Below are 25,923 nucleotides of genomic sequence, written 5' to 3' on the forward strand. Positions count from 1 at the left end.
TAGGAATAAATAGGAGTGGCTGCTTTACCTAAATGAAAAAAAGGATTTGGAAAATGGCACAGGGTGAGAAGGCTCAACACAAGTTGTTGTTCTTGGCTGACACACCATCTTTGTTGCCTCTGGCATTAAAGTAGCTCTTAAAAAATTTATCTCCTACTCATCCCTGGAACAAAGGAAATGCGAAGGCGTGGGGCACCAGAGCCAGGAATTTTAGCAGAGGCTGAACAGAGAAAGTGCGTCTTTTATGAAGAATGAAGTCAGAAATCATCCTGGATTTAATGATGTGTCCAAAGTCCATGAGGGGGTGGGGAGCAGCCTGGGTGGGGGAGGGGAAACTTGAAAATGACCCTTGACAAAGTTTCACAATTTTTGAATCTTTACATGTATAAACTGTGGAAAGGATAATTAATATTTAAGCACCAAAAGCACTGGCAGCAACTTTTCAAGCTCTAGAAGGGAAAGAATTTGATATCAGGCGAAGCTGTGGAAGGGTCAAGGACTGGGCCTCTCTGTAGAGCAGAAGGACTCAGGAACTAGAGGTTACCCGCATGTCTTGGAGCCAAAGAAACTTTTTCCACCCAACACCAAACCACTTTCAGGCGATGGGAGTCAATATCAGAAAATCACATGAACAGCACTTACTGGGGAGAACATGAAGCTGAGTCCCTCTTCCAAAGACAATTTTGCCAGCGGTTTGTTCACACTGTGATTGGGGCCACAACAAAAACTGCCAGTGACTCTTCAGGAAAGCTTGATGGCTATCTCACCTTCACGGGACACTTTCCTTTCTATTATAATAAACAGGCCTTGTTATCTCTTCAGTTATCTTTCTCTGTGTCTCCTGGTTGTTTTGCTTCAATTTTATGCTGCTTGTTGCAAGTATGCAGAGAGGAAATTGGACGACCTCATTTGGCACTGAGAGTGAATGATAAAAGCAACAATTCAATGAATTCCTTTGTGATATCTAACACAGTTCTGCGGCAGCAGGTGAAAAATGACTGAGCAGACAGCTACTGAGCTAGATGCCCACTCCTCAGAGTCTGAAGAAAGATGGGGGCAGGAAGGGGCTACGCAAGACACACATCTGAATTTCACCTGAGACAGAACTGTTTCACAGAGCCCTCACCTCACCCTGGGCTCTGTTCTGGAGGGGCTGTACCACCTCACCCTGAAGATACCTTACCTGAGCTCAAGCACATGTTTGCTACACTGATTATAGACCTGCCCTATGAGTGGTAGTGCAGGTCATCCCTTGGCCCAGAAGGACTCTAGCCTTTCAGGGAATGCTGTTCTTTCATAGTCCATGCATGTTTTCTTACCATTAAGAGATGGACACTGGATGGCATTACCACCAGTCCTGATTGAATCCTTGTTTGACCCATAAAAAATCAAACCCCACTGTCTCCTCCTCATTGACTACCTGACCCCCAAAGTGTCTTTATCACAGTTATTGAAAAGGATTAGCATGGATGGGTCATCTTTGCTAGCTCTAAAGCAAACTTGGGCTTCCCAGATGGTGCTAGTGGTAAAGAACCCACTTGCCAGTGCAAGAGACATGAGGGATGTGAGTTTGATCCCTGGGTCAGGAAGATCCCCTGGAGAAGGGCATGGCAACCCACTCCAGTTCTTGCCTGCGAAATCCCATGGACAGAGGACCCTGGCAGGCTACAGTCCATAGGCTGGCAAAGAGTCAGACATGACTGAAGTGACTGAGTATAGCAGGACACACAGCGCAAAGCAAACTTACGAGTCCTCTAGCTTGTTTCTCTGTCTTCGGTCATTCCCCACAGTTAAACCATTCAGAGATTAGGCCATTCTATTTCAAAGCTCTTGGGCCAGTTGGTCAGTCTATAGTTTCAATTATAACCTAATATAGAGCTTAATAACTCAAGTCAGTCAACTTGACAACACCTGCCTCTTACTATTATTTTTTTGACTTGACATTTGGATGAATCACTTTGTTTCCAAAATGTATTGTGGAGAAACTGACATCCCAGGTGCACCCCAGGAATGCCAGGTTCCTGAATTCATTATTTCCCTCCTCCCCAGTGAGGCATGTTCAAAAAGTTTTTACTCCCCATGGAGGAACTGATCATTAAACAAAAATCCTGTCATCATGCCTGCCATTTTATTTCACTCTGAATTCCCTTTCAGGTGTTAATAAGCCATCTGGGATCATCAATTTATCTCAGTTGTTTCTTTCTCCCCTTGCATTTGAATAGTAAAGCTATGCTTTTAGTGAAATTTGACATGTATAGGATTGGATGTGGACCTTTGTCAAATTGGGATAATGTTTGGGTTTTATATTGGATCTTTTAGAAATAAATACATATGCAGGCATGAGCGACAGAGAAGTTACTTATCCACATGAGGAGCATTTAAAATGAGATAGACTCTCATTTTTAGTAGAATGGAAGAGAAGTTCTGTGGGCAACATCACAGTAAACACACAAATCACTGCAGAGTATAGTTTCAGAGATACTGTGGCTATAAACAACTCATGACTCCAGTATCTCTTTAAGAAGAGGAGCTGAGCTACCATATTAAAGGCAGTTTGGGATGGTCTCATTCTGTATCCACTTATCATTATTGCTCTGTTCTCAACAACCATGAATGTTTCATGCATTTACAAAAGTCATTTTTCAAAAGGTACATTTGTCTACATATTAAATTAAATCTCTACTAACTTCACAGAATTTATTTGTTCGGTCAAGTATAAATAGAACAGGGCCACTTACTGGGCTTTACCACCACCTGGGTTCCAGTTCCAAAGAAGATTCTGGTATTGTCAGTCCCCACAGCATTTCCTGCTTTTACTGAAACCCCTAGTGAAGTCCCACTTTACACATGGCTCAGGAGTGAAGGGGCATTGGATTCCCCATGTTTTTTTCCCTGTGTTTCTGAAAAATGGTCTTTTATGATAAGAAGAAAATACTGGTTCTGCTACAAAAAGCAAATAATTTTTATTTAAAAAAGACCAAATGTAGGAGCTTTTAAGACCTTTTGCATTGTTAGGCTTTAATCTGCCATGGCCAAATCAACTAATCTGTTAACAATTCTTGTTCTCATACATGTGAGCCTAGCCCTAGACAGACAGGTCTGGAACAATGATGCCTTCCTATACCCACAGGGATGTTGTCCAGCTTCAGAGCTGTCTGAATTCTTATCCAGACTTCACCCAAATGCCATGGTCCTGTTCCCTACTCACTGATCAGGGTATTTCCAAGCTTTCTCACTACGTAACAGTGTCTATGTGGCAGCCTAAGAAGATATTTCACCAGGGAAGAGTAACAAGTGACAAGCCATCTTATCTTTTCCTAGAGAAGTGCCACCATGGACTCTTATGATGTTTCAGACGAGCAAGGGAGTTCTAACACACCATCTACTACACTTTAAGAAAGTCCAGTTCTGAAATAAATGAAAGACGTGAACATTTTCTGTTACAAGGAAGACTGTATCCTAAAGACAAGGATAAGGGCACACAAGAGCCCTTTTATCACTAAGCTGAGCATTGGCTGAGTTTTAACATACATATTAACACAGACACTGAGACTTGAAGGGAAGAGAGAGGAGTGAGCGTCCAAGATGGTGACACCAGATCTTGGTTAAAAATAGGGCCTTGGTGACAGGATTTTAAACTTGGAGAGAGAAGACTAGATCTCATCCCCAACATAACTGTGACTTGTTGCTTCTTCAGATTTGAAGAGCGAGTTAAATACTAATTTTCTCTCCTCTTAGCTCGGGAGGAGTGAGTGTCCAGAACAAGTCAAAAGGATGTATTCTAGGGAAAATGAAAAGGAGAGAAACAAATGCAGGACATATGGGGAAGGTTTTCCATGGATCACCATTTTAATACTGACCTAGCCTATCCTAGGGCTTTCCTGGTGCCTCCCTGGTAAAGGATTTGCCTGCTAGTGCAGGAGACGTGGGTTTGATCCCTGGGTTGGGAAGATCCCCAGGAGGAGGAAATGGTAACCCACTTCAGCATTCTTGCCTGGGAAATCCCATGGACAGAGGAGCCTTGTGGGTTGCAGTCCATGGGGTTGCAAAAGAGTTGGATATGACGTAGTGTCTAAATAACAACCACAGCCCACCCTAAGCCTCGTCTTTGGCCTCCCCTACCCTGGGTCAGTTTTGTCTGCCTTCTTAGCAGTCTTGCCAACCATAGCTCTCAGGTCTCTTTGGGAAGAAAAATAAGATGCTTGGACCGGCTCACACACAATTGCACAAACAGGCTAGGAGAGGCTGTACCTATCTAGATAAAGGTAGGACCAGAGCTGATAAGTGGCTTGGAAATCAAGTTCACTGAGCAGAAAGCCTGTAACATTTAGATGAGAAGGATTTTTCTACAGGGGTTTTTCTTCCTGGGATTTATCTTAACACTAGCCCATTTCCCCTTCTCTGACTTTGTGGTGCTATGAGGAGATTAGGACACTTGAGAGCCTAACTAGATAAGGAATGATGGACGGGTAAGAAATCTACCTTCATCCTCCCCTTTCATCAAAGAGTGGCTGTTCCTTCCCACTTGCTAGGGACACAGAATCCCACTACTCACGTACTTGGCTTGACAGAAAGCAACGTGCCAGTCCCAAAGATGAGCTGGTTGGCAGCACCTCCATAATTCACACAGCCTTTCAGTGCCTTACAACAACCCACAGGGAGGGGCATGGCAGGATGGAGGTGAATGGGCTTAGTCTTCCCAGGCTGAGAACTCCTGAGTCCCACTGCTTTGAGAACTGACTTGCCAGGTGTCCCTTTAGGCTCCTTACACCCCTCATGTGCCCTGACATGAGCTTTTACACTACATCTTTGTGGGGCTCGTGCTGAGGTCCAGAACCTCAGGGGGTTCTCCAGCAAATGGCCAGAAGCTTTGCAGGCATCTGCTTCCCCACGCAAGATAGCAGCCAGAGACAAGGATGTTGGGGAAGTGGCAAACACTGCTTTCATCCCCTGGCCTTTGACTGTGGCTCTTGGCCTTTTCTCTGGCCTTCTCTTTCGATAAAGTGAGACTGGTTATATCCTTGGGAAAGCATTCCAAACATCTTAGACAGAATCAACCTTTGTAACAACCCAACTCTGCTCTCTTGGAGGGCAAGTTAAGCACTGTTCACTCTGGAAGCTAGCAGATCAAACAGGAGAGTTGATGGCTGACACTGCTTCTCTCTGGGAGTGAAAACCCCTTTTGGGTCGAGTGCCTTTTCTCCAGCAGGTTGGATTGTTCTTAAAAATGTAATTTGCATGCTATGCCTCGTGTATTATTCAACCCATGTCTCCTCTCCCTTACAGTCACATCTCTGAGACTTACCTGGCTTTATAATTAGCTTGGTCCCAGAGCCCCAGATCAACCGATAGTTGCCATCCACACAGAGACAAAAGCCTTAACGAAAACCTTCACTGTCCTTCTGGGGAGCCTATTAGAGATAAGTCCCAGATAAAAGTCCAGAGCCAAGCACATAAAACAATTTAGGAATATTGACTATTGAAGATTATTTGCTCATTTAATTACATTTGATTCCTTCGCCCATTATAGATTCCAGACACAGATGATGAAATCAAATGACTCAACATCTAAAGTCAATCTCGATCTCTCTGCACACAAGGGAAGAGTAATTCATAAACAGTTTTCAAATGGGAGAAGCTGAACTTGCTTCACCTTCCCCGATACTTTAAATAAAAATGCAAACGAGAAAAACAGATCATTTGTCTGGAGTCATGATGCATCTGATTTTCTACTGTCTTATTTTCACTGCTGATAAAATTCTAGTCAGTACCATGGTATTCACACATAGATTGAGCTGATTTGGTTTACAGAACCTTCTCTCTGCAAGAAATGGTATCCTGGGGGAGTGAGGACCAGACAGCCAGAAGTGGGGAAAGCCCTACAGGGCACAGCATTGGGAAGGATGGCCCACAGTACCGTGAGGATGAACCAAAGCCAGTTGACTGTTTATACAAAACACCTTTGCAAAATCTCTGCTTGGTTTCTAGGACTTACTTGGAAAAACTTGTAATCTGGTTCCAGCCCCAAAGATGAGTTTGTTGCTGTTGGAGACACAGTGATACTAAGGCCTACAAAAACCCCTGAGCGTAGCAAGGCGGTCTGCCCACATCTGGCCCCTCTGCTTTCTCCCTATCTCTGACACCAAATAATCACCACTGGCAAAGAAGATCTGGGCATACATTTCAAATGCCCATGCAATCATCAAACAATCAGTTTTTGTTTTGGTTAAGTTCCATCCCCTGCGAATCCCTATGGCCTGTGCTTATTATGTTTTCAATTCACAGAGATGACAGCTCAAGATAATTCACCGTAAGAAAACAAGGAATCTCAGGCTATAATCCCAGTTCTGACTTTTTGGGTTTGACTTAAATTATTTAACTTGTCTGCGCTTCGGCTTCTCTCTCTGTGAAATTATGTGTGATGATGTGTGATCCTGTTTACTTTCTCAGAGAATGTTGTGAAGGCAAAAGGGCTGGTGAGAGAGCAGTGGGTTACACGCAGCAATGCATTTTGAATACTGTGGGGGGAAATTGCTTGTTTAAGCCAAGATATTATTAACACGAATAAGAGGGAATATGTTAGCTAAAGTGTTTTGCCAAAATAACTAACAAAAAGCTTTCTGAGGAAAAGCTGAAGGGGAATGTATCTATCTTGTATGTTTTCCCTCAAGAAAGTTAGTGGACACAGTCACTTAATCTGCCAGAAAAGACAGACCTGGAAAAGGTCTGCTGAATTCTTAAGTCTGACTGCCGGGGGATAAGAAGAAATGACTGCCCTCCCACAGCAGTGATGAGCATAGATTAGGTTCCCACCACGTTCTAATTTCCCTTTGCTGTTGGCAGCATTAACGGAAATCAGTCGAAGTTATATCTGAAAATGAATTTGATCGCCTTAATGGTCAATCCAGCAGTGCGGCTAGATCCAGAAATCGTATCCCATCAGAGACTAGCTGGGAAATGGGGGTGGGGGGATAACTCCTTTATTTGATTGACATACTAACCCACAGAAATGAGAAGAGATGCTTATACTTACGAGGTATAACAATCACTTGAGTGCCAGACCCCCAATGCAGCACATTCCCAAAGGTCCACAATGGCTGACTCCACTACAAAAACCTGCCACCCTTCAGAGCCACATGTGTGGAATCAAGGTGGAAGCTACAGTTTTCCAGGGAGGAGGGGGCTCAGACACACGTATCACGAAGGCCACGGTGGTCCTGAATCTGTGACCGACCTTCCTCCAGAGGCTCTCCCTCATCCCAAGCCCAGCTCCAGCCTAGATACAGGCATTCGGTACCCGGGGCGGCTGGGAGGATTCCCTCAGGTGCCTGAGCTTCCGGAGGGTCACTCATGGAGCTGAGGACAACACCACTGACGGCCGGAGAGGCTGGCAGCCTCTTTAGTATGTGGTGGAGCTGGTGCTGCGGTGGGCATGAGACTCAGGGGTCACAGGAGAGAGAAAGGAGTTAGATAGAGGAGTGGGAGAAGGAAGGGACAGGAAACAGAAGGGCAGACCCACAGAGCAACAGCTGATGTCAGAATTTGTCCTGCTCTGACTTGTGAGAACACAGGAGTTCTAGAGGAAAAACATGTTCCCAGCTCTGCCAGTCTCCCTGACACATTTAGCACTATTTTCCCTCCCGTAACAACCTCTTGTATGCAGCTAAGAAGGGGTGCACTGCAGAGACACCCACCCCGACTGGCCCCCCCCGGCCCCCCCACCAGCCCTCACCCCCCTTCTTTCTCTGTTTCGCAGAACCATCTGACGAAATGTTCTACACGAAGGGGCAGGAATGGCAGCCACAAAAGATCCTCTGAATCTGTTTCTTTCTAATTAGTCTGTCAATCTGTTTAGCTAATAATTCCTACGAAGTGTCTTAATCTCGTCCAAGGAAAGGAGTCATATAAATGCAAAACAGCAGCAGCCGTAAGTCAAATGGCTTGCTGGGTGTCTTTGTGCACAGAGCTGCTGTTGAATAGAAGGAAAACTTGCTGTGTGGAGACGAGACAGAGGAGGGAAAAAACACAGCAGCATTTGTTTTTATTAGGCTGAGTCTATACAGCACAAAGTAAAACAGATCTGGCAATTATTTAGGTAATGTGACAGTCAATTCAGGCCATTTTGAGCCCAAAAAAGGTTTCTCAAGGAAATGCCTAAATATTTGGATCAGCTACTGACATTAATCAAATTAACAGGATGACTGTGCTGTGCAGACACAAGCTAATAAATGTGCCCTGCGATGGTTCTCCCGAAAGGGTTACATTTTATAAACTTACATTAAAACCGGCCCAATATTTACACCCACTCTCTTCATTTTGGCACTGCAATTGACATTTCCCATTTTTTCTTACAACATGTCTTACATTTAGAGCTGCAAAAGTAAGGGTGACCTTCTCCCTGGAGAGTCTTATCAGGTTAATACACGGAAGCTCATTTAGAAATTCATTAGGTGTCTGGGATGTGAGAGCTGGTCATTATAGATTAAGGGCTTTTTCTCAAGTGGCAAAGAACTTACGGGGGAGGACGGTGAGGCTTGTTCCTGTCCCAAAGACAAGCCGATTTGCTCCAGAAGTTATCACAGTGTTTCTGCCCAGTACAAAAACACTTTACTCTGGGCCCATTTTCTTCCTCCTCTTTCTCTGTGAGGCTCACCCAGGGGATACCATACACATTTTGACTCTTTTGACTCCTACTTGATAGCCTTTTACCAACCATCCTACGGAAAAAATGTTCTTTTCCATGTTTCTTAACAAAAAAATCCAAATTATCAACAGTCTCCCATTTTTCCACACAAAAACTTATCATTTTCATGTTGCCCATCTTCCCCTTGAAAGGCAACTCTTAAGAGAATTCTAGTGGCTACTGGGGTGGTTCTCACTACAGTATGCTATTATGTAAAATCACCTTTAGTTTTGGTACACTTCTTACACTTGATGTTTTTCTGTCTCCCATCAAATTATATTCTCTTGGTCTTGCCTAGAAATTCCAGAGCTAACTCACCTCAAGTCTTGCTCTTTTTTTTTGCCCTAACTGAAACCAGGTGAGTTAGAAAAGACTGTACCAGCCAAGCTTTACCCACATTCTCCTTACTAATGTTAATGAAAGATGAAATCTAAAAAATAAGAGTCTCTGGTAAGTTGAAAAGGCAGAGAAGATTAACCAAAGAATGAGCTTAATGGGTAACTCTGGACTGTTTGGAACATCAGACCTACCTGGTTTTACTTGTAACATTGTCCCCTGCCCAAAGGTGAGTCTTCCTGTGTTTCCTGAGCCACACTGTAATGCTCTACTTTACAAGAACTGTAAAAGGAGATCCTTTCCTCCCTCTAGCAACCTGATCTAGTAACAATAACTAATATTTATTGGATACTTACTATGTGTCACTTTATGCAAGGCCCTTAGTCAGTATTAACTCTCTTAATCTCATAACAATGCAATGATATAGGTACTGTTCTTATTTCCACTTAACAGATAAAAAAGTGAGGCATAAAGAGATTAGGTGACCTACCCGAAGTCACACATCTAGCAAGTAGCAGAGTTAGGGTTTACCCAGGCAGTTTGATTCCAAAATTCACCTATAGTGGCTAAACCTTTCATTGGCCTTAAACAAATTCTGGGTTCCCCTTTACAGTGTGAATTCCCGTAACACTGACTAAATAGTTAGCTCATCGATCCTAATAAAGATGCCCTGAGAAGGTTCTCCTGAAAGTTTTACATTTCATAAACTTAACATTAAAACTGGTTCAATATGTATATCCACTCCCTTCATTTTGGCATAGCAATTGACATTTCCCATTTTTTCTTGCAACTCATGACTTACATTTAGAGTTGCAAAGGTAAAGGTGACCTTCTCCCTGGAGAGTTTTATCAAGTTAACACACAGAAGCTCATTTAGAAATTCATTAACGCTTCTATCAAAGATGTCTTTCCCAAATCCTCTGAGCACACTGTATCACCCCCACTCCTCTCCCCACAGATCCAGCCTGGAGCTTCAGAAATTCCCTGGGAGCTAGCCAAAGCCACAGAAAACACTGCTGGGAACCAGTCTGGTTGTACAAGGCACAATTCTGAGCAGGGTGGGTGGTCCCTAAGATGTTTCTTAAGAGTCTTGGAGAGAAGTCTTCAAGAGACCAGAATTAGGATGAAACCAACTTCTTTCCCTGTTACTTCTAGTAAATCTACCATAAGACTGTAAGCCAAAGAGAACTGAGAGATGCAGAAATCACATGGTAGGTTTGAGTCATGCTGGATAATCCATACTAGGGAGATGCTCTCCAGGGAGGCCACTGGGAAGGCCCTGAGTTCTGAGCGTTCCCAGCAGCACTTGAGTTATCTTTGGCTGGAGGCTGATGGCCTGTGATGATGTTGGTATAGTGTAGACTCAGGAGGCTATGATACAGGATGTGTAGTTTCACCTTGTCTAACTTTTGATGCTTCCTGATGGCTATTTTGAAATGCGCCACCTGTTTGCTCTGTAAGACAACAGTCTAACACTCCAATTGCTTTCCCACCAGGCACATCCAAACTGTTTTATCTAGTTATTTTGATTGAGAGGTAGGCGAGGACCCAGCTTGGGTGGACAAGAGAAACACTACTCATTACCACACATTTAAAACTGTCTCTCTAAAGAGGAGACAGTTTCTCAGATACTTCAAACTACAGAGACAGGTTTGAGAGAGTTAATTTGAAGACTCACTTGGACTTACTGCCAGACTTGTCCCCAGTCCCCAAATCAGCTTCCGGTTGTTGCCAGTATTACACAGTCATGGAAAGCTTTACAGAAACCAACCAGGCCAATGTGTACCAGGAAATCCCTTTCAATCCCCAAATCTAGCCAGCGTGCTCCTCCAGCTGGGATCCTGGCCAAAGAAGCAGTGGGGAAGACTGCTCATAATCGTGGCCAGTTTACAGCATGGTTGGGACACAAAGGCTGTTCTGAGGTTACATATGTCATCCCCCAACCTCCAGACCAAGCTGTCCTCTCACCAGACCAGCAGACATGGCAAAATCCTCACAAAGTCGCTAGAGAAGGTTCTCCCACTCCAGTGCTCAGCCGTCCCTGAGTTCAACCCAGACTCTCTGATGCAAATGGTTAAGACAAAAAGGACAAACAATCTGTTATCCTCTAGCTTATTTGTTTCTGTTCCAGAGAATTACCTATGTGCCCGTTTTCACATGTACATATGGCATATATGTATGCCGTACCATCCTTAGGGTTAATGGTTAGAACTAACTTTAAAAACACTGGGTGGAGAAAGTCCTCAAATGAAGTTTAGTGCTACAGCTTCCTTTAGAAATCAGAACACTCATTACGGATTCAGCAGAGATACTCACGAGGTTTGACCATTAACCTTGTTCCCCCTCCAAATGTGAACACGTTGCCTGCATTATTATTCACACAGTGATCTTCAGCTCAGCAAAAACCTCCTGGAAACTGAACTAAGTTTTCCCTAAAGATCTTCTGGAAGAAGCGATACCATGAGCATGGAGAATATTAAGTAATTGTCACAGTAATAACCTGGCACAGAATCCTAGCTCCAGCTTGGAGTTCAGAACTGTTTCCACATTGGATGAATGGAGGGTATTCTTTCTAAATATTCTAAAGAAGGAATTTTCCCACAAAAGCCCAGAATACTTTCCCATAAAAGCCCAGACTGCCAAAATCCTAGCTATCCTCTGGTGCTTTAGATAATAATTCTCCTGAGGTTCTGAAGATCATGTAACTCATTTGGACAAAGTAGGCACAGTTCCTATCCATGGCACCAAAGCAAAAGCAGTCAGAGATGCTGTCATCGCAATGGTAGAGACTGAGGGCAGCTGCCACTGCCCACCTGGCAAGAGGGGTGGGCACGTTGGTCCACCCTTTCAGGATGCTGGAGCCTGGCTCTGATGCCCAGGCTCTCGAATATATAAGGCGATTCCTGCCTTGTTCTCATTCCAAAAAACTAGAGACAGTTGCAGGCACTGGTCAGCCCTGGAGCTCACCCTTGACTCCAGCTCCAGACCTTTCATCTCCAGCTTGGACAGTCACCAGCAAAAGGACTTTCACTACTTTCTATCTTTGTCCTAGTGGAGGCTTTTCCTTTCTTACTGTCCCTTTCCCGGGAGATAACACAAGCCAAGGACAAACCTAAAATAATTCTTTTAAAGGTAGCTTCTCCTATTCTGTCAAGGTGATTCTTTTGAACCTCTCTTAATTTTGAGGTAGCTTGAAGGAAAATCTGAGAATGATTTTACCTTTTATTTCCACTGTTGAGTATAGGGCAAAGCGTCCCCCCTCTTCCCCACCTCTGGGCACCGGGGGGGGGGGGTGGGGACCAGGGGCTTAACAACCAACAATCCGGAATGGACCCCTCCAGAGGGAAAACAAGAAGCACGGGGGAAATATGGCAGCCCATACATTCCTACTGGGGTTAAGTTGTCCTGTGAAATGAAGTCTGGTGACACTTGTGCTGGGTCTCCCGGCTGAGAAACAATTTGTTTCATGTCTGCAAGTCTGCTCTCATTGGTGGGTCTGTGGAGTCTGATTTATGGACACCAGGCTCAGGTGTGGGCAATTGTAAGCATTCAGGGGAAGAAGGTGTCCAGTGTTTGCCTGGAGCAGAGCATTTGAGAAACAGCTGGAAAGAGATTTGGAGAACAGAAAGGGTCCAGGTTTTCGAGAGCCTGCTTTCCTGGTGACTCAGACAGTAAAGAATCTGCCTGTAATGTACGAGACCTGGGTTTGATCCCTGGGTCAGGAAGATCCCCTGGAAAAGGGAATGGCTAGCCACTCCAGTATTCTTGCCTGGGGAATTCCACGCACAGAGGAGCCTAGTGGGCTGCAGCCTTTGGGGTCACATGAGTCGGACACGACTGAGCAACTATCTTTCACTTAACATCTTAAGTCACAGGCTAAGAAGTGGACATGACGGTTTCTCAAAACACGAATGCCCAGACAAAGCACTGAATTGGATGAGGGAGAAAAGCATAAAGAGGAGTAGGAAAATCAAGTGAAAAATGTGGAATGAGAATACAATTTTGAGAAGAATTCCCGTGTTTAGAGGAATCTCTCAAAGTCTTAAGCCAATAAATATTTTCTAGTAAGTAATATAATTCTTATGAAATTGGTGGTAAGTTCATGTTGGTGAGTCCCAAGCTCTCCTTCATCCCTCCTGTCTGGAGTGGAGGGACCCAGAATGGCCACTTCAGGCAGCTGCCATTTTTGCTTCCATAGTTTACAGCAAGTATTTCCCTTATGTTACCTTTGCCTCTCAGATACCAACAACATTTAAAATAATATGTCTTGCCTGTAATACTCACTTGTTAAAACCTGCAGCCTAGTGCCTGCTCCAAAGACGTATTTGTAGTTTCCTGAGTCACAGTGCTACGTGGCTCTACACAAACCAACATAGGGTTCCCCTTTTCTTACAGTAGCTTTGGAGTCAATTAGCAAGATGTTGTATGCACTTTTTCCATGGGAAGGTTTTGCCCTCATGTTTTTCTGAAAGGGACTTACTTGGGATAACATCTCAGTTCATAGTGAAGTCTTCTTGGTTTGGTTAGGTCTGGGCTTGCAAAACTTCCTCAGTCTCAGGCTATGCTTATCTTAAGCGTGTTTATCAAGTAAAGAGGCTGTTTTAACAAACATGTCAGGATTTAAACATCTAAATGATGGTTGAACCCTTCAAAGTACTCCCTTTAGGATCAGTTTATGGGCCACACATCATAACAATGACCTTATTTTACAGTCATACCTCATTTTTTGGAACCATGATAGTACCAGTAATTATTTTGAGTCCCTCCTCTATTTATACGTCATGGCTCCAAAAGCTTTTTGCTTATTAATAAAAATAAAATTCACCTTCAAAAGATAAAACTATCAAGGCTGCTACAGAAAGAATGTTCCAGGCCCTTTGAGGGCAGATTCAAAGGAGGAGGTGAGCAAAAGACAGTAGGGTGTGTATAGGGGACTGAAGTGTGTGTCACTTCAGGCTGAGTGGCTTGACTGGGCCACTCATTTAAATGTACAAACTCTATTTGTTAACAAATCAACCCGGTTACTTGTTGTCACACCTGGTTCAGGCACAGAGGGTAGCTGACAAAATACAAATGAAGTGTGAGATGGCAGGTATTTCTGCAAAGAGTGTGCCTGCATGGAAAGTACCTCAGTTTCTATAATTCTAACAGAAAAACCCAAACCCAAACCCTGGAGCACTGAACTCTGCGAGGGTGGAGATGGCGTATAAATTTTCAACACTGCTTGTTGTAATACATCTCTCCTTCCCTCTCCCTGACAGCTTCACAAGTTAGATAAACACCCCGCTTTATCACAGGCAATCCAGTGGCGACAGGGAGGCTTCCAGGTACAGGGATCCTCTGTCCCTCCCACAGAGTAGACTCAGCCAGGCTGGGTGATGGGAGAAGTCTGTGTGGGGAACTCCTTTGTCCCCACAGTGAAGAAGGGGGCTGTCCACTGATATGACCCATTGAGGGCCATCCTCACACCGGAGAAAGTTGGATTGTTCCACTGTTCTCCCAGCAGAGGAAAGTCACGAGAAGCTTGTAACTCCTGCTGCCCACCCCTCACACAAGCCCTCAGTCCAGCGGCCGGATTGTCCAGTTCCACCAGGTGACACAGCCTAAGTGCAACCGGCTCCTCAGTGCTTATCTGTTAAGGACACGCTTCTGTGGCCACACGCTGCTGCTTTGGTAGCCTCCCTTTTCATTGGTTTGTTTCTGTCTCTATCACCGAGCTTTTCTGCCTCTTATCTCTGCTTTTTCCCCAAAGCCTCAACATGCTTTGTGGACCTTCAAGAAACACTGACTATGGTATTAATACAATTAATCAAACTGCCCACAGGACTGATAACTAAATCCAGCCTCCAGGGAAACATGTATTCATATCTTACTCACACATCCGACATAGTTAACAATTGCATGCTAAACGAAGCAATTAAGTTCAGCTGTGTTTCAACAGGTCCCTTTGGATGGCTCTCCAGAAAGGATAAGGAGTTAACCACAAGAACTCACCGGGTGTGACCAGCACTGAGGTGCCTTGGCCAAAGTGGAGCATGTAGCCGGCATTGAGTTCCACAGTGCACCTTCCTTAAACAAAAACCCCTCTCTTCCTCATGGAACCCTCCATTAAATCTAATGTCTGCATCACCCTGCAGTCACACAGACTGTGGGTCTCCAAGGGCCCTCTCCCAGGAGACCACTGCTGAGAAGGTCGCTCACTCACCACAGTGAGGTGGGTGATCACTCCTGAGAAGTGCTAACCTCTCCCCAGGGGGTTACATGTCGTGAAGCCCTATGTCCAGCAGAGGCCAGGCCTGTCTGAACTGAGGACAGCCAGGGGCCTGGACCAGGGCAGCTCTGTGGGCTCATGGCGGAAGGGCAGGTAAATTTCTCCTCATTCTGTCTGGATTGTGCTTTTAGTTGCACTATTGATTAGTCTCTGAAATCCCCCAACACTTACTTGGTTTAACAGAGACCATAGTGCCTTTTCCAAAGATGAGCTTTCCTTGGCTGCTGCCAACATTCACACAGTCAGATGGGACTTTACAATTATCAGTGGGTGGGAAGGATTCAGGGGAAGATGAATATGGGAGACCACTTGCCCTCTAGTGAAAGTCTCACTGCTTTACAGCCTCAGCTCCCAGTACCTTGGCAGGGATAGGACATTTCTCTAAAAATAAAAGCTGGCTGTGCAGATAGATCTGAGCTTGATCTTAAACCCCTAGTTTTGCTCCCAGAACACTGAGTTCTGATGACTGACTCATGCCTGAGACACGTGGAACAATTGCAAGGTCAGGCTGAGATATGCCATCTAGCACGGGGGTCAAAGAGTGGCTGTTTTGGGGACTAGCGACCATGCCACTTTCATAGTTCTTACAAAGAATAACAACAACCATAAAATCCAATAAAAACCCAACAAAGGAGCTGACTGTGCTCCTCTCGGAGAGAAGGAGGGATCTTCTTGAGGAAAACCTGATTACTGAGTTGTTTGGTTTTTTTAATTTGGGTTTTGCATATTATCATTAGCATTTTTATATATCCAGAGCCAAGGAAGAAACCAATGAAAATTTCTACTTCTTCGTGACCTAATTCTTAGGATTGCCAGAACTCATCAAGAAATGGACTCCAACCAGCTCAGGTACAAAGAAACCAGGTGCATCTACCCCCTTGGGAGCAGCAGTGTCCCAGTCCTGCTGAACTGCAGAGAACAGCACTGCCTTTCAGACTGACCCGCTTCCCTCACTTACTTGGTTTTACCATCAGTCTGGTCCCTGCTCCAAAGCGCAGGTCGTTGTTATAATTGCCACAGCAGTACACCCTCTAACAAAAACCTCCCAAGGAAAGCTTGCAGCCAGGCTCCCCATGTGGCAGGGGCAGGGGGCAGAGGCACCAACTAAGACCACAACTGTCCCATTCTCTCTCTCACAGGAAGGGAGCCATTTGTCATGCTACTAGGCTGTACAAGTGGGCACTTAGCGCACTGAGCACAGCTTATCCAGAACCCAAATTGGCACTCTGAGACATAGAATCAGCTCTCTAACAGGTCCCCAAATTAGGTATAAACCCATGCCACAGACAAATCATGCCCAAACACATGGTATGTCTTCAGGGACCACTGTATATGAGTTATTGCCTGGTGGCATGCTCCAGATTGTTGATAATTTGCATCTTAATTATGGGTTCAAAATACTCAAACTGCTCATCTATGTAATTTCACGTTAATTATCATGTAGTTCTTTCATAATTGGTAAATAATGAAACACGGCAGTGTGTTGGGGGAGAGGTTTAGCATTTCATTAGGTTTTCAGAGGATCAAGCGTCTTACTCCACCAAGCGTCTAACCCAACAATTCCTCTCAGAAGTTGAGTGTGTAGGACATTAAGCAAGTTTCCTGAGAGTCACTCAAAAAGTCATTAGAAGGTCACTCTAGCCCACTTCCTCTCATTTGCACATGTCACCCTTAAAAAGTTATCTGGAAGAGCAGGGCTTTCTACTCTCAATTTGAGAACACTTTTCATTCTGTTGCTCAGAGTGACATAATCCTGGTGATAAATTCCCAAACCTGCTGCTCCAAAGAAAACACACAGAGTAACAAAGACTGAAAGAGCTTCAAGTAGGGAGAAGTCTGTTTTCACAGGTGGATAGGAAAGCCTCAGTAGTAGAAATAAAAACTAGCACAAATACTGAAGCAATGCTGGTACCCTCAGTGAGACCACCTCCCACTGGAACAAAGGCAGGACTGCATCCAGCTAGGATATCCTCTCCAGAGCACTCCTGTTTCAAAGGTTTCCCTGGTAGGTCAGCAGTAAAGAATATGCCTGCCCATGCAGGAGATGTGGAGGACACGGGTTCGATCCCTGGGTCGGGAAGATCCCCTGGAGAAGGAAACAGCAACCCACTCCAGTATTCTTGTCCGGGAAATCCCATGGAGAGTGGAGCCTGGCAGGCTACAGTCCATAGGGTCACAGAGTCGGACGCGACTGAGTGATTGAACACACACACACACAGTTGTTACCTTAAGGTTCCTGTTACCTACCAAGGGTGACCTGAAGTCTCGTTCCAGTCCCAAATATGACTTTCCCGCCACTGCCCGTGTACACTGTGAGATGCTTCATGACAGAAACCTGCCGCTCGTCTCCATCCTACACTCTGTTACTCAGAGCTCTCCCCATGGACAGGCTGCCCAGGCAAGCCCTTGGGGGTCCCTTTTCATCCACCTCCCAAACTCTGCAGCGTTAACCCTAGGAGGGTGGTGGGGCTCTGGCCAGATACTACCCATTGTGGCCCTCTTTGTCCTCCACTCATCATGGGGTGCTGGCTAGCTGATGAAGAGTGAGAAGTTGTCAAGCTCAACTCCCCAGACACTGGGAATTGAACTCCTTGTCCTTTCCCTTTCTGGGTTTTATGTTAATGAATCTCTCTTGTCAGAATTTGATGAGAGATGGGACTCAGAAAGCAAATGATTAATAACTGTTCTAACTTAAGGTCCCTAAGTCAGGCGGAGAAGAGGGCATGAAGACAGAAAAGAAACGATCAAACTTCTGTCCACACAGCCTTGTCCACAACACCCATGAGAGTCATTTTCATTGCAAAGGTGCTGATAACAAAACGGTTGCTATATATTCATGCTATATATTCATACCCAAGAGGTATCCTTTGTCTGCCAGAATCCAGAATCCCCAGTAACAGGGGTATACTCACAATAAGCATCCAGGACCCCCCACCCCGACTATCCCCTCCCACATCTACACATCTCAAAAGTGCCTGTGGGCTTAGGACCTTGCTGATATGCCCATGGGACCAGAGGTTCATCAGCAGGGTGTGGGAATGTTCCCATGCGGTCTGCATTGAGGTCCCCAGCTCTCAGGCACAAGCACTTACTGGGCTGGATGATGAGCTGAGTCCCTTTTCCAAAGATGAGTCTGTTACCTCCTCCTGTATTCACACCCCATGTCAACCCTTTACATAAATCTCTCTGCCAGAGACCCATGCCCTGAACCTCCAGAACTTTTAGCTACAGCTGCTCCAAAGCCCTCAAACACCGGGAACAGCTCACAGCCCTGCTGAAGCTGCTGGTCATTTCTTCCCCTCCCTTGTTGCTGTCGTAAAAACTCAAAAAACACCTAACGACATAAGGGGACTGGAGATGAGGGCAGGGACTGCCAACACACGGCTACCAACTGCACCGCTGTTGATTTCTTCATGAGAGCAGACGAGGTCACAAAACACACCCCTGTCACGTAGGAGAAGATGGGGAGGACAGAGGCCCTTAGCCACAGACATTTAAAGGGGCTATGGTTTGTACATCTGGCATGTAAAACAGGACAATGCAAAAATTATGCTAGAACAAATAATAGGAAGAGACATAAATGTCCCACTTTCCTCTCAGACTTACTGGGCCTCACTGCTAAACGCGTCCCGGTCCCAAAAGTCAGCCTGTCTCCGCTGCCACTCTTCTCACTGTTGTCAGCAGCTTTACAGAAACAGGGCAGACATCTGTCACCAGTGTCACCTCACCAACCTGGCTGGCTGGCTTTCTCCTGACACCGATCCCAAAGTGCCCTACAAACCAAGCAGTGCACATCTTCCCTCACACCTCTCCAAGTCACAGGCTCAGGATGAATTTCTTAGCTCAAAACAACAGGCTAAGGTTTCTATCTGACAAGTCGAGACACCCAAACAGCAAGCAGTGCAGTTCCGCAGAGACGCTGACATTTAGAAAAAAAATTTAAGTTCTATTTCAGACCTTAAAAGATTTAAGTTCTCTTTTAACATCAGTTAATTGGTGTGTTTAACTCTCTGAAAGGCAATGCATGGGAATTTTTTGAAAAATTAAAAAAATCTACAGTTTATAATAATATTAAGTTTATATAAAACCCCATGGTTACCTTTGGAGGAAACTAGGAAACCATTCAATATTCCCAAACTAGTTACTACAAGGAAAGAACCAAGTGTGTACTCTAACATTTCTTATAACTGCACGGGAATTCTTAAGTGAATCACATTAATAAAGTGTTTGTGTTGCACTGAGATTTCACTGTTTCTTCCTTAGAAATAAAAACTTCTAAACTAGAGTCTATTTGAGTTGTTATGAAACACAGGTTGGGGTTAAGGTGGGCCAGAGCGCGTTTTATACTCACGAGGCTTGACTGTCAAAGTGGTTCCTGAGCCAAAGATCAGTGTGTTTCCATAATTCACACAGCATCAAACTCCTCTACAAAAACAGCTCATGGGTCTTAGCGTGTGGGGTGGCTTGGGGGTGAATGACTTGGTCTTGGAAACAGAACTCTTCCTCTCTGCATGTAGGATGTGCTGGGTTTTGGCCAAGAAGCCAAAGATATTGGAGTTATCACAGAAACTTCCAAATTTGAAAAGTTCAATTGTGTATGGAGTTTCCATTGTGTTTGCTCTTTGTTTCTTGGAGTAGGATAAATGCTATGACTCTTCTCTAGAAGGAACGAATGCTCCAAAGATTCAGTATTTCTTTTCTTTCAGTGCTTTTCTAACCCTCTAGCAGAATTTTCTTTCATCTCATTAATCCTAATCAGACTCCCCTGTTACAAACATTTCTACTCTGTTGTGATATTCTTCAACTTCAAAACCCATAGCAACCACCAATCAGTAAAAATTTCTGGATGCATTGATTGGAAACAAACTCTTTGCAGCTGGCTTCCACATACAGTTTTTGAGTATCTGGGGCTCTGAGTTGATTTAGAACCACTCTAATCGTCCCCTGCTGGGGAAAGCATACTTCTACTGAGTTGCTCTTGGTAGCACAGAGGAGAGTGACATTTTCACCGAGTGAGTTATGTTTTCACCTGGGGACAGTCCCCTGAACACTTCTGGCTACTGACCATCACTGGGTCCCCACAGCTCAGCTCTGTCACTGTCTTGCTTTGTAACTCTCAGAGCTCCCTTTCCCTGGATACAGAGCGGAGAGAGTACCACTCCTCTACCTTCTCCAGACAGAGGAGAAAAAGACTTTGAAGCCTAAAGGTGCTTTATCCAGCCTAGCTGGGAGGTGCTTTATAATGTAATTTTCACTACAATAGTCTGAGCCATCCAAGTCCTCAATACTCATGCCTTTAATTTCTAATGCAGAAAAAAGAGAAAAATATTCCTCCAGGTAACTGAGTGGTTAAGACAGTTGAGAAATCCAGACTTGGGCAGGTTCCATCTATCCAGTTCTTGCGAGGTTGTCTTTTGTTACAAAGTCTATATGTTCAGATTTTCCACAGCTTTAAATTTTAGAGGTAAGAAATTTATTTGCCCTATGTGTTTCGCATTACTGTACTCTGGGGATACATATCCAGGATTTATGTCATTCTTTCTATCTCTCTCATTTATCAACTATCAACTATCTATCATCTCAGACATAGTTTTCTAATTTTTATTTATTTTATTTTTTATTTTTTTTGTTAATTCTGTGCCTTATCCATGCTGTTACTTACTAAATGCTCGAGAATTGGTGACGGACAGGAAAGCCTGGCCTGATGCAGTCCATGGGGTGGCAAAGAGGCAGACACGACTGAGCGACTGAACTGTACTAAACTGAGATGCGCTGTCACACTGATAAACTCCACTGGGGGACCTCCCTCCTCCACATTTTCCAAGTTTAACCTTCCCCTTGGGACCAGAGCTCAGTGTCCCATTGTTCTGCCCTACCTAAGGCATCAGTTCTTAGCACCCTCCCAAATACCTTCACCATCTGCAAAGAGAAACACATTGGACTAACTTTGTAAAATTATACTCTCCAGCGTTCTGTCTGCCTGCTTCTCTGGGTCTCATGGTTTGCTTGTCATTTTGATAGCCTACGTTTCAACCATTTCTTCCCAATGACTGCAGTACTCAAAGTTCAAATTATCATACAAGATAAAAGTGGAGATGTAGTTATTCTGTCTGAATTCTCTTCACATGTCACATTAGCACATGATGGCAGCAGCAACAACAGAATTGTGAATCATATTTTCAGCTTTGAATTAAATATTCAAGACTGGAGTTCCCCCCAGAAAACTCAGATATTTGGCTGACACCCATCCCTACCATTTGTGAGAAAGGACAGCTGGCAATTCTTCTAAGCCTGCTCTATCTAGTGTGACCTCCAGAATCTCACATAGGTGACCTAAAAATTAAAGAATAGCTGATTTCCTGACCAAGAATGAAGTACTTACTGGCTGTGATGGTGAGTCTAGTTCCTGTTCCAAAGTTTAATTGACTGGCTTGGTAGTTAGACACACAGTGTTCTAAATCATTACAAAAACCAAGGCTCCAAGCTCTCCAAACTCTACTGTGCAACCCCCATTTCTTCTGAACCCCCTTCTCCCAATACTTCACCATCAAAGCTGTCAGTGACCCCTTCATACCATTTCCTGCTGGACCAGCTGAGAGAAAGTGGAAAAAAGGCTATAATTAGGAGAGGCTTGACATGTGAGAACTGTTTTGATTTTTCTGCCAAATTTTCTTCAGAGAGAGGACTAGACATCCCCTTTCTCTCTCCAGGTGCCATCAGCGAATCCCTCAGGTCTAAACATAGGATGAGTCTGGACAGCCTGCCGTCTTTCTCATGCTTTCATACCATTCCATATTTCAGTTTTCTCTGAAGTCGCCTCTTTCCCCTGCTTTAGCCTTCCGGGCTGTTTTCTTTCAGCTGAAACTTGCCCCCAGTCTCAGCTCCTGTGGCCTGTGCCAGGACAGGCCACGCTTCTCTGGTCAGTGCAGGTGTGAGGGGCCAGCTGGTGGGGGTGGCCTGGCTGCACGTAACACTGTTTGTCCCCCTCCTCCCAGGGGTGTCCAGTGAGGATTTATGTTCCCAAGCATGAATCACTCTTGGGGGTGAAGGGGGAGGGACTCTGCTCTGTTCCAGATACAATTCTATCTAGTTTAGAGAATTAGGACAGGGAAGCCTGGCTTGCTGCAGTCCATGGGGTCCCAAAGAGTCAGACACGACTGAGGGACTGAACTGAACTGAGTTTAGAGAAAGAGTAGCAGAATCTTGATGATTTCTTTCTGGAATTTAAAGGGTTTGCTCAACACAATGGGGATGGAAAATTTTCTTTGACTTACTTGGAATGACTGTCAAACTTGTCCCTCTCCCAAAATAGTTCTGGCCGTAGCTGTTCCACTGTAATAGGAAGCTCAACAAAAACCAGGCAGAAAACAGAGCTGGTGCAGACACCTGGAGGCCCACCCGACAGAAAGACAGACAGACAGACAGACAGACAGCCAGCCAGCCAATCTCTTGTCCTGTGCAGGCTCAAGGGCCAGGGCATTAATGGAAAGGAGCTTCAGGGCTTAGAGCAGCTGTGACCACTAGGAGTGGTTGGAGGGACCGAGTCCTGAGCTGGGGTTAAAGGGAAGGTTGAAATGCTTTGCAGGCTGCTCGCTGTCTAGTGAAAGTTGTGGGCCCATTTGTTTTATGAGTGGACATTTAAAAAATTCTTTTTCTTTGAAGATTTAATTTCTCTCCTGACGATCACATGATTCTGAAGCTCATTCTCATTAGATCTCTTTATTATATCTTTTAACTCTGGGAAGGCTTTTATTTCTTTGTGAAAGTTTTGGAACAATTCCTTTTCTTGGGATTAACCCAGATAAGGCTCTGATCACTTGCTCCTTTCCAACCTACCTCACTTCCCTAACACCCTATTACAGTGTCCATTGTTCACCCACCTGATCTTGTACCCCATGAGCAAGGAGAGGGTGGAGTGAGGAGAACACAGGTTAGTGACTTGTTTTTCAAATTGCCATGTTCAGGTCCAAGCTCCCTACAATACATTTTAGGCACTAAACCCATATCTGCCATTCTTTGACCTCCTTTTCTGATCACAGTGAATATATCCTGATTCCCTTAGCTTTGTGTTTTCAACCACCATGCCACCAGCACAGCCATCTGAGCCCCATGCCTGTGGTAATTATCCCCGCCACCCTCACAGGCAGACTTACTTGGAATGACTGATAAGCTCGTCCCTTGCCCGAACATCAACTTGTAGGAGTTGTCACACAGCCATCGAACACTTTGCAATAACTGACAGGTGACTCTGTGATCTCAGACCCCAGTCTTTCTTGATGCCACTTCAAAGGGCATCTCAGGTAACTTCAGATCTGAGAGTATGGGGCCACAGTTAGGTCAGATTCTTTGGGGGATGGTAGAAAACTTGCTAGGAACATGTGCTTCTTCACCTTGGGGTCATTGCAACTTCTGACATGCTGATGATTTTAAAAACATCAGTGAGTTCCCTTGTCATCTTCTCCCTTCTCTGTCGTCACTCATCCACACCATGTCCCCATCTGCATCTCATTTCCATTGCCAAGCCCTTGTTTGGTGACACCAGGTCCTCAGGCACCATTGATCTGCCTTCTCCGAGACAGCATATATTCACAGGCTGCCATGATTAAAGGACTGGAAATGCCAGCCTCTCAGAAGCTGAGACCTGGGTCCCTCGCTCTTGATTGCTGGTCAATATGTTGTCCTCATTTGTCTGGCTAATGAAGAGCTGACCTTTCTAAGTGGATGCTTTTTTTTTGCTGAAATGACAACTGCCAAAGAGCTAACAACAAAAGCAGAGCTCTGAAGGCGGTGTTGCCCTTTCAGACCCCTTTGGCATATTTCAGTCAAAGGGTTCCCAGGCTCAAATGTCATCCTCTCAGTTTCAGCTCCCACAATACTATGCTTGGAGAAATTCAACAAAAATTGGGCAATATTGGTCCAACCTGCTCCCTGTTCAGTAGACCCAGGCTCTTCTTGGAGGCATCTTGCACATTCAAGATGGTCACCACAAGCCAAGATTCAGCTTTAGAGTGGTACCTCTACTGCCACATCCACCTGGTGTGAATTGGCGCTGCCCCTCAGTAGAGCAGATGGAGACCATGATAATCAGAAAACTCCAACCCTCCATCCCCACTCCCCTCTCCATCACATAGAGTAGGGACCATGCTGTCTGCCTGGTCGACTATGCCTGCACAAAGACACAGACCTGGATTCTCAACCCTTTAGCATCAGAAGACTTTGCCCTCGGTGGAAAGACTGGGAAAACAGTGCCTGCAAACACAGTCAGAGTGATGCCACCCTTCTCTGTGACACCCTCCTCCCCATCTCAGTCTCATCATGCTGCTGTTAAAGACACATTCCTACATTTTAATATTTTAACATTTCCCCCTTCCTATAGCTCATTCCTTCCATTTATGTTTCTGAGCACCCACAGGACTCCAGCCTCCCTGATCTGTTTCCACTGGACTCTATTAGCATCCTTGCAAGAAAGGGACAGAAGTCCTAAAATGCAAGGATACCTGGGGGACACTGTGAGTTTGGGTCTTTCTAGCTTCTCGGCTTCACGGTTAGTCAAGTTCTTTCTTTTTCTAACTCAGAGCTGCCGTGCTACTCCCTGCAGTGGAGAGTTTTACAACAACTGACAGAAGGAACTTTATGAATCTTAAAAAAACAGAGTTTCTCACTCTTCCCAGCGGGGAGCAGCAGCAAACACACCAAAGCCAAATCTTCCTATCTGCTCTAATTATCAGCAAGGATACAAGTCACCACGAGGAGAAAGGTATTAAGCCTTGTATCTGAAACTCTTTGGAATTAATTGTAATCCCTTGCCTGGTGGTTTCAGTGATAGGAACAGTGGATGTGTGTGTTTTCCCACCCCTTCCCCCGCCGCCTCCTCCCTTTTTGTAGTTTTGCATCTAGAGAAGCCGCAGGAGACATGCGGGGAACATAGAGGGATTTGAAATAAGACCCTAGATTCCCATTCAGTTTTCATTTTTTCCCTCTCTGCTTTCATTTGAAACTCATTCTGAACTGAATGCCACGGACTTATTCAACCTCTGCTCTCAATTATCCCTCTCCACTGTAGATGATACCAGTGAAAATGGCCTCGGCTGCACCAAGAAGAATTTAAAGTTGATATAAGGAAGAACTTTCTGATGAGGGATGGTACTAATGGTTAGGACGGGTTACTCAGGGGAGTCGATTGGAAAAGGGACACCCTCACCCCCAAAGTTGGGCATCATGTCTAGAGAAGGCTCAGAAAGCAGCAGACTTTCCTATCTTTCCAAGGTCAAGGTCAGCTTTATTCCACAGCAGTGGGATAGACCCAGAGTCTCAAAGGGTTAGACCCAAAGACTCAAGGTCCAAAATGGAATCTATGAATGTTGAGATTAAAGAAGAGACAGGACCCCGGAGACTACCGGTCAACGTCAAGCAAGATCTGGTTTCTAGGCAACACACATTTCTCTCAAAACTAACACCAAGGCTGAATTCCCAGAATTTCCAGTATGTTTCTGTGACCTGTTACACTTACTTGGATGGACAATCAAAGTGGTTCCTTGTCCAAACAGCTTTCCATAGGTAGTACCACCAGTATTAACACTGCAATGGAAGCCTTTACAAGAACCCCGGGGGCACCCCCAAGGCTCACAGACAA

At 44.9% G+C, this 25,923-nt stretch overlaps 1 gene segment (V, D, J or C); it reads right to left on the reverse strand.

The window, feature by feature from the left end:
• The window catches only part of LOC128054274 (T cell receptor alpha chain constant-like), a 68,255-nt gene that overhangs the window by 38,316 nt on the left and 4,016 nt on the right, over nucleotides 1-25,923 (reverse strand). Inside the window, 2 exon segments of the C gene segment in view lie at nucleotides 16,249-16,272; nucleotides 18,897-18,974. Of these exon segments, the coding sequence occupies nucleotides 16,249-16,272; nucleotides 18,897-18,974 (102 nt within the window).

This window comes from Budorcas taxicolor, chromosome 10, assembly GCF_023091745.1.
Source record: "Budorcas taxicolor isolate Tak-1 chromosome 10, Takin1.1, whole genome shotgun sequence".
Classification (NCBI taxonomy): domain Eukaryota; kingdom Metazoa; phylum Chordata; class Mammalia; order Artiodactyla; family Bovidae; genus Budorcas; species Budorcas taxicolor.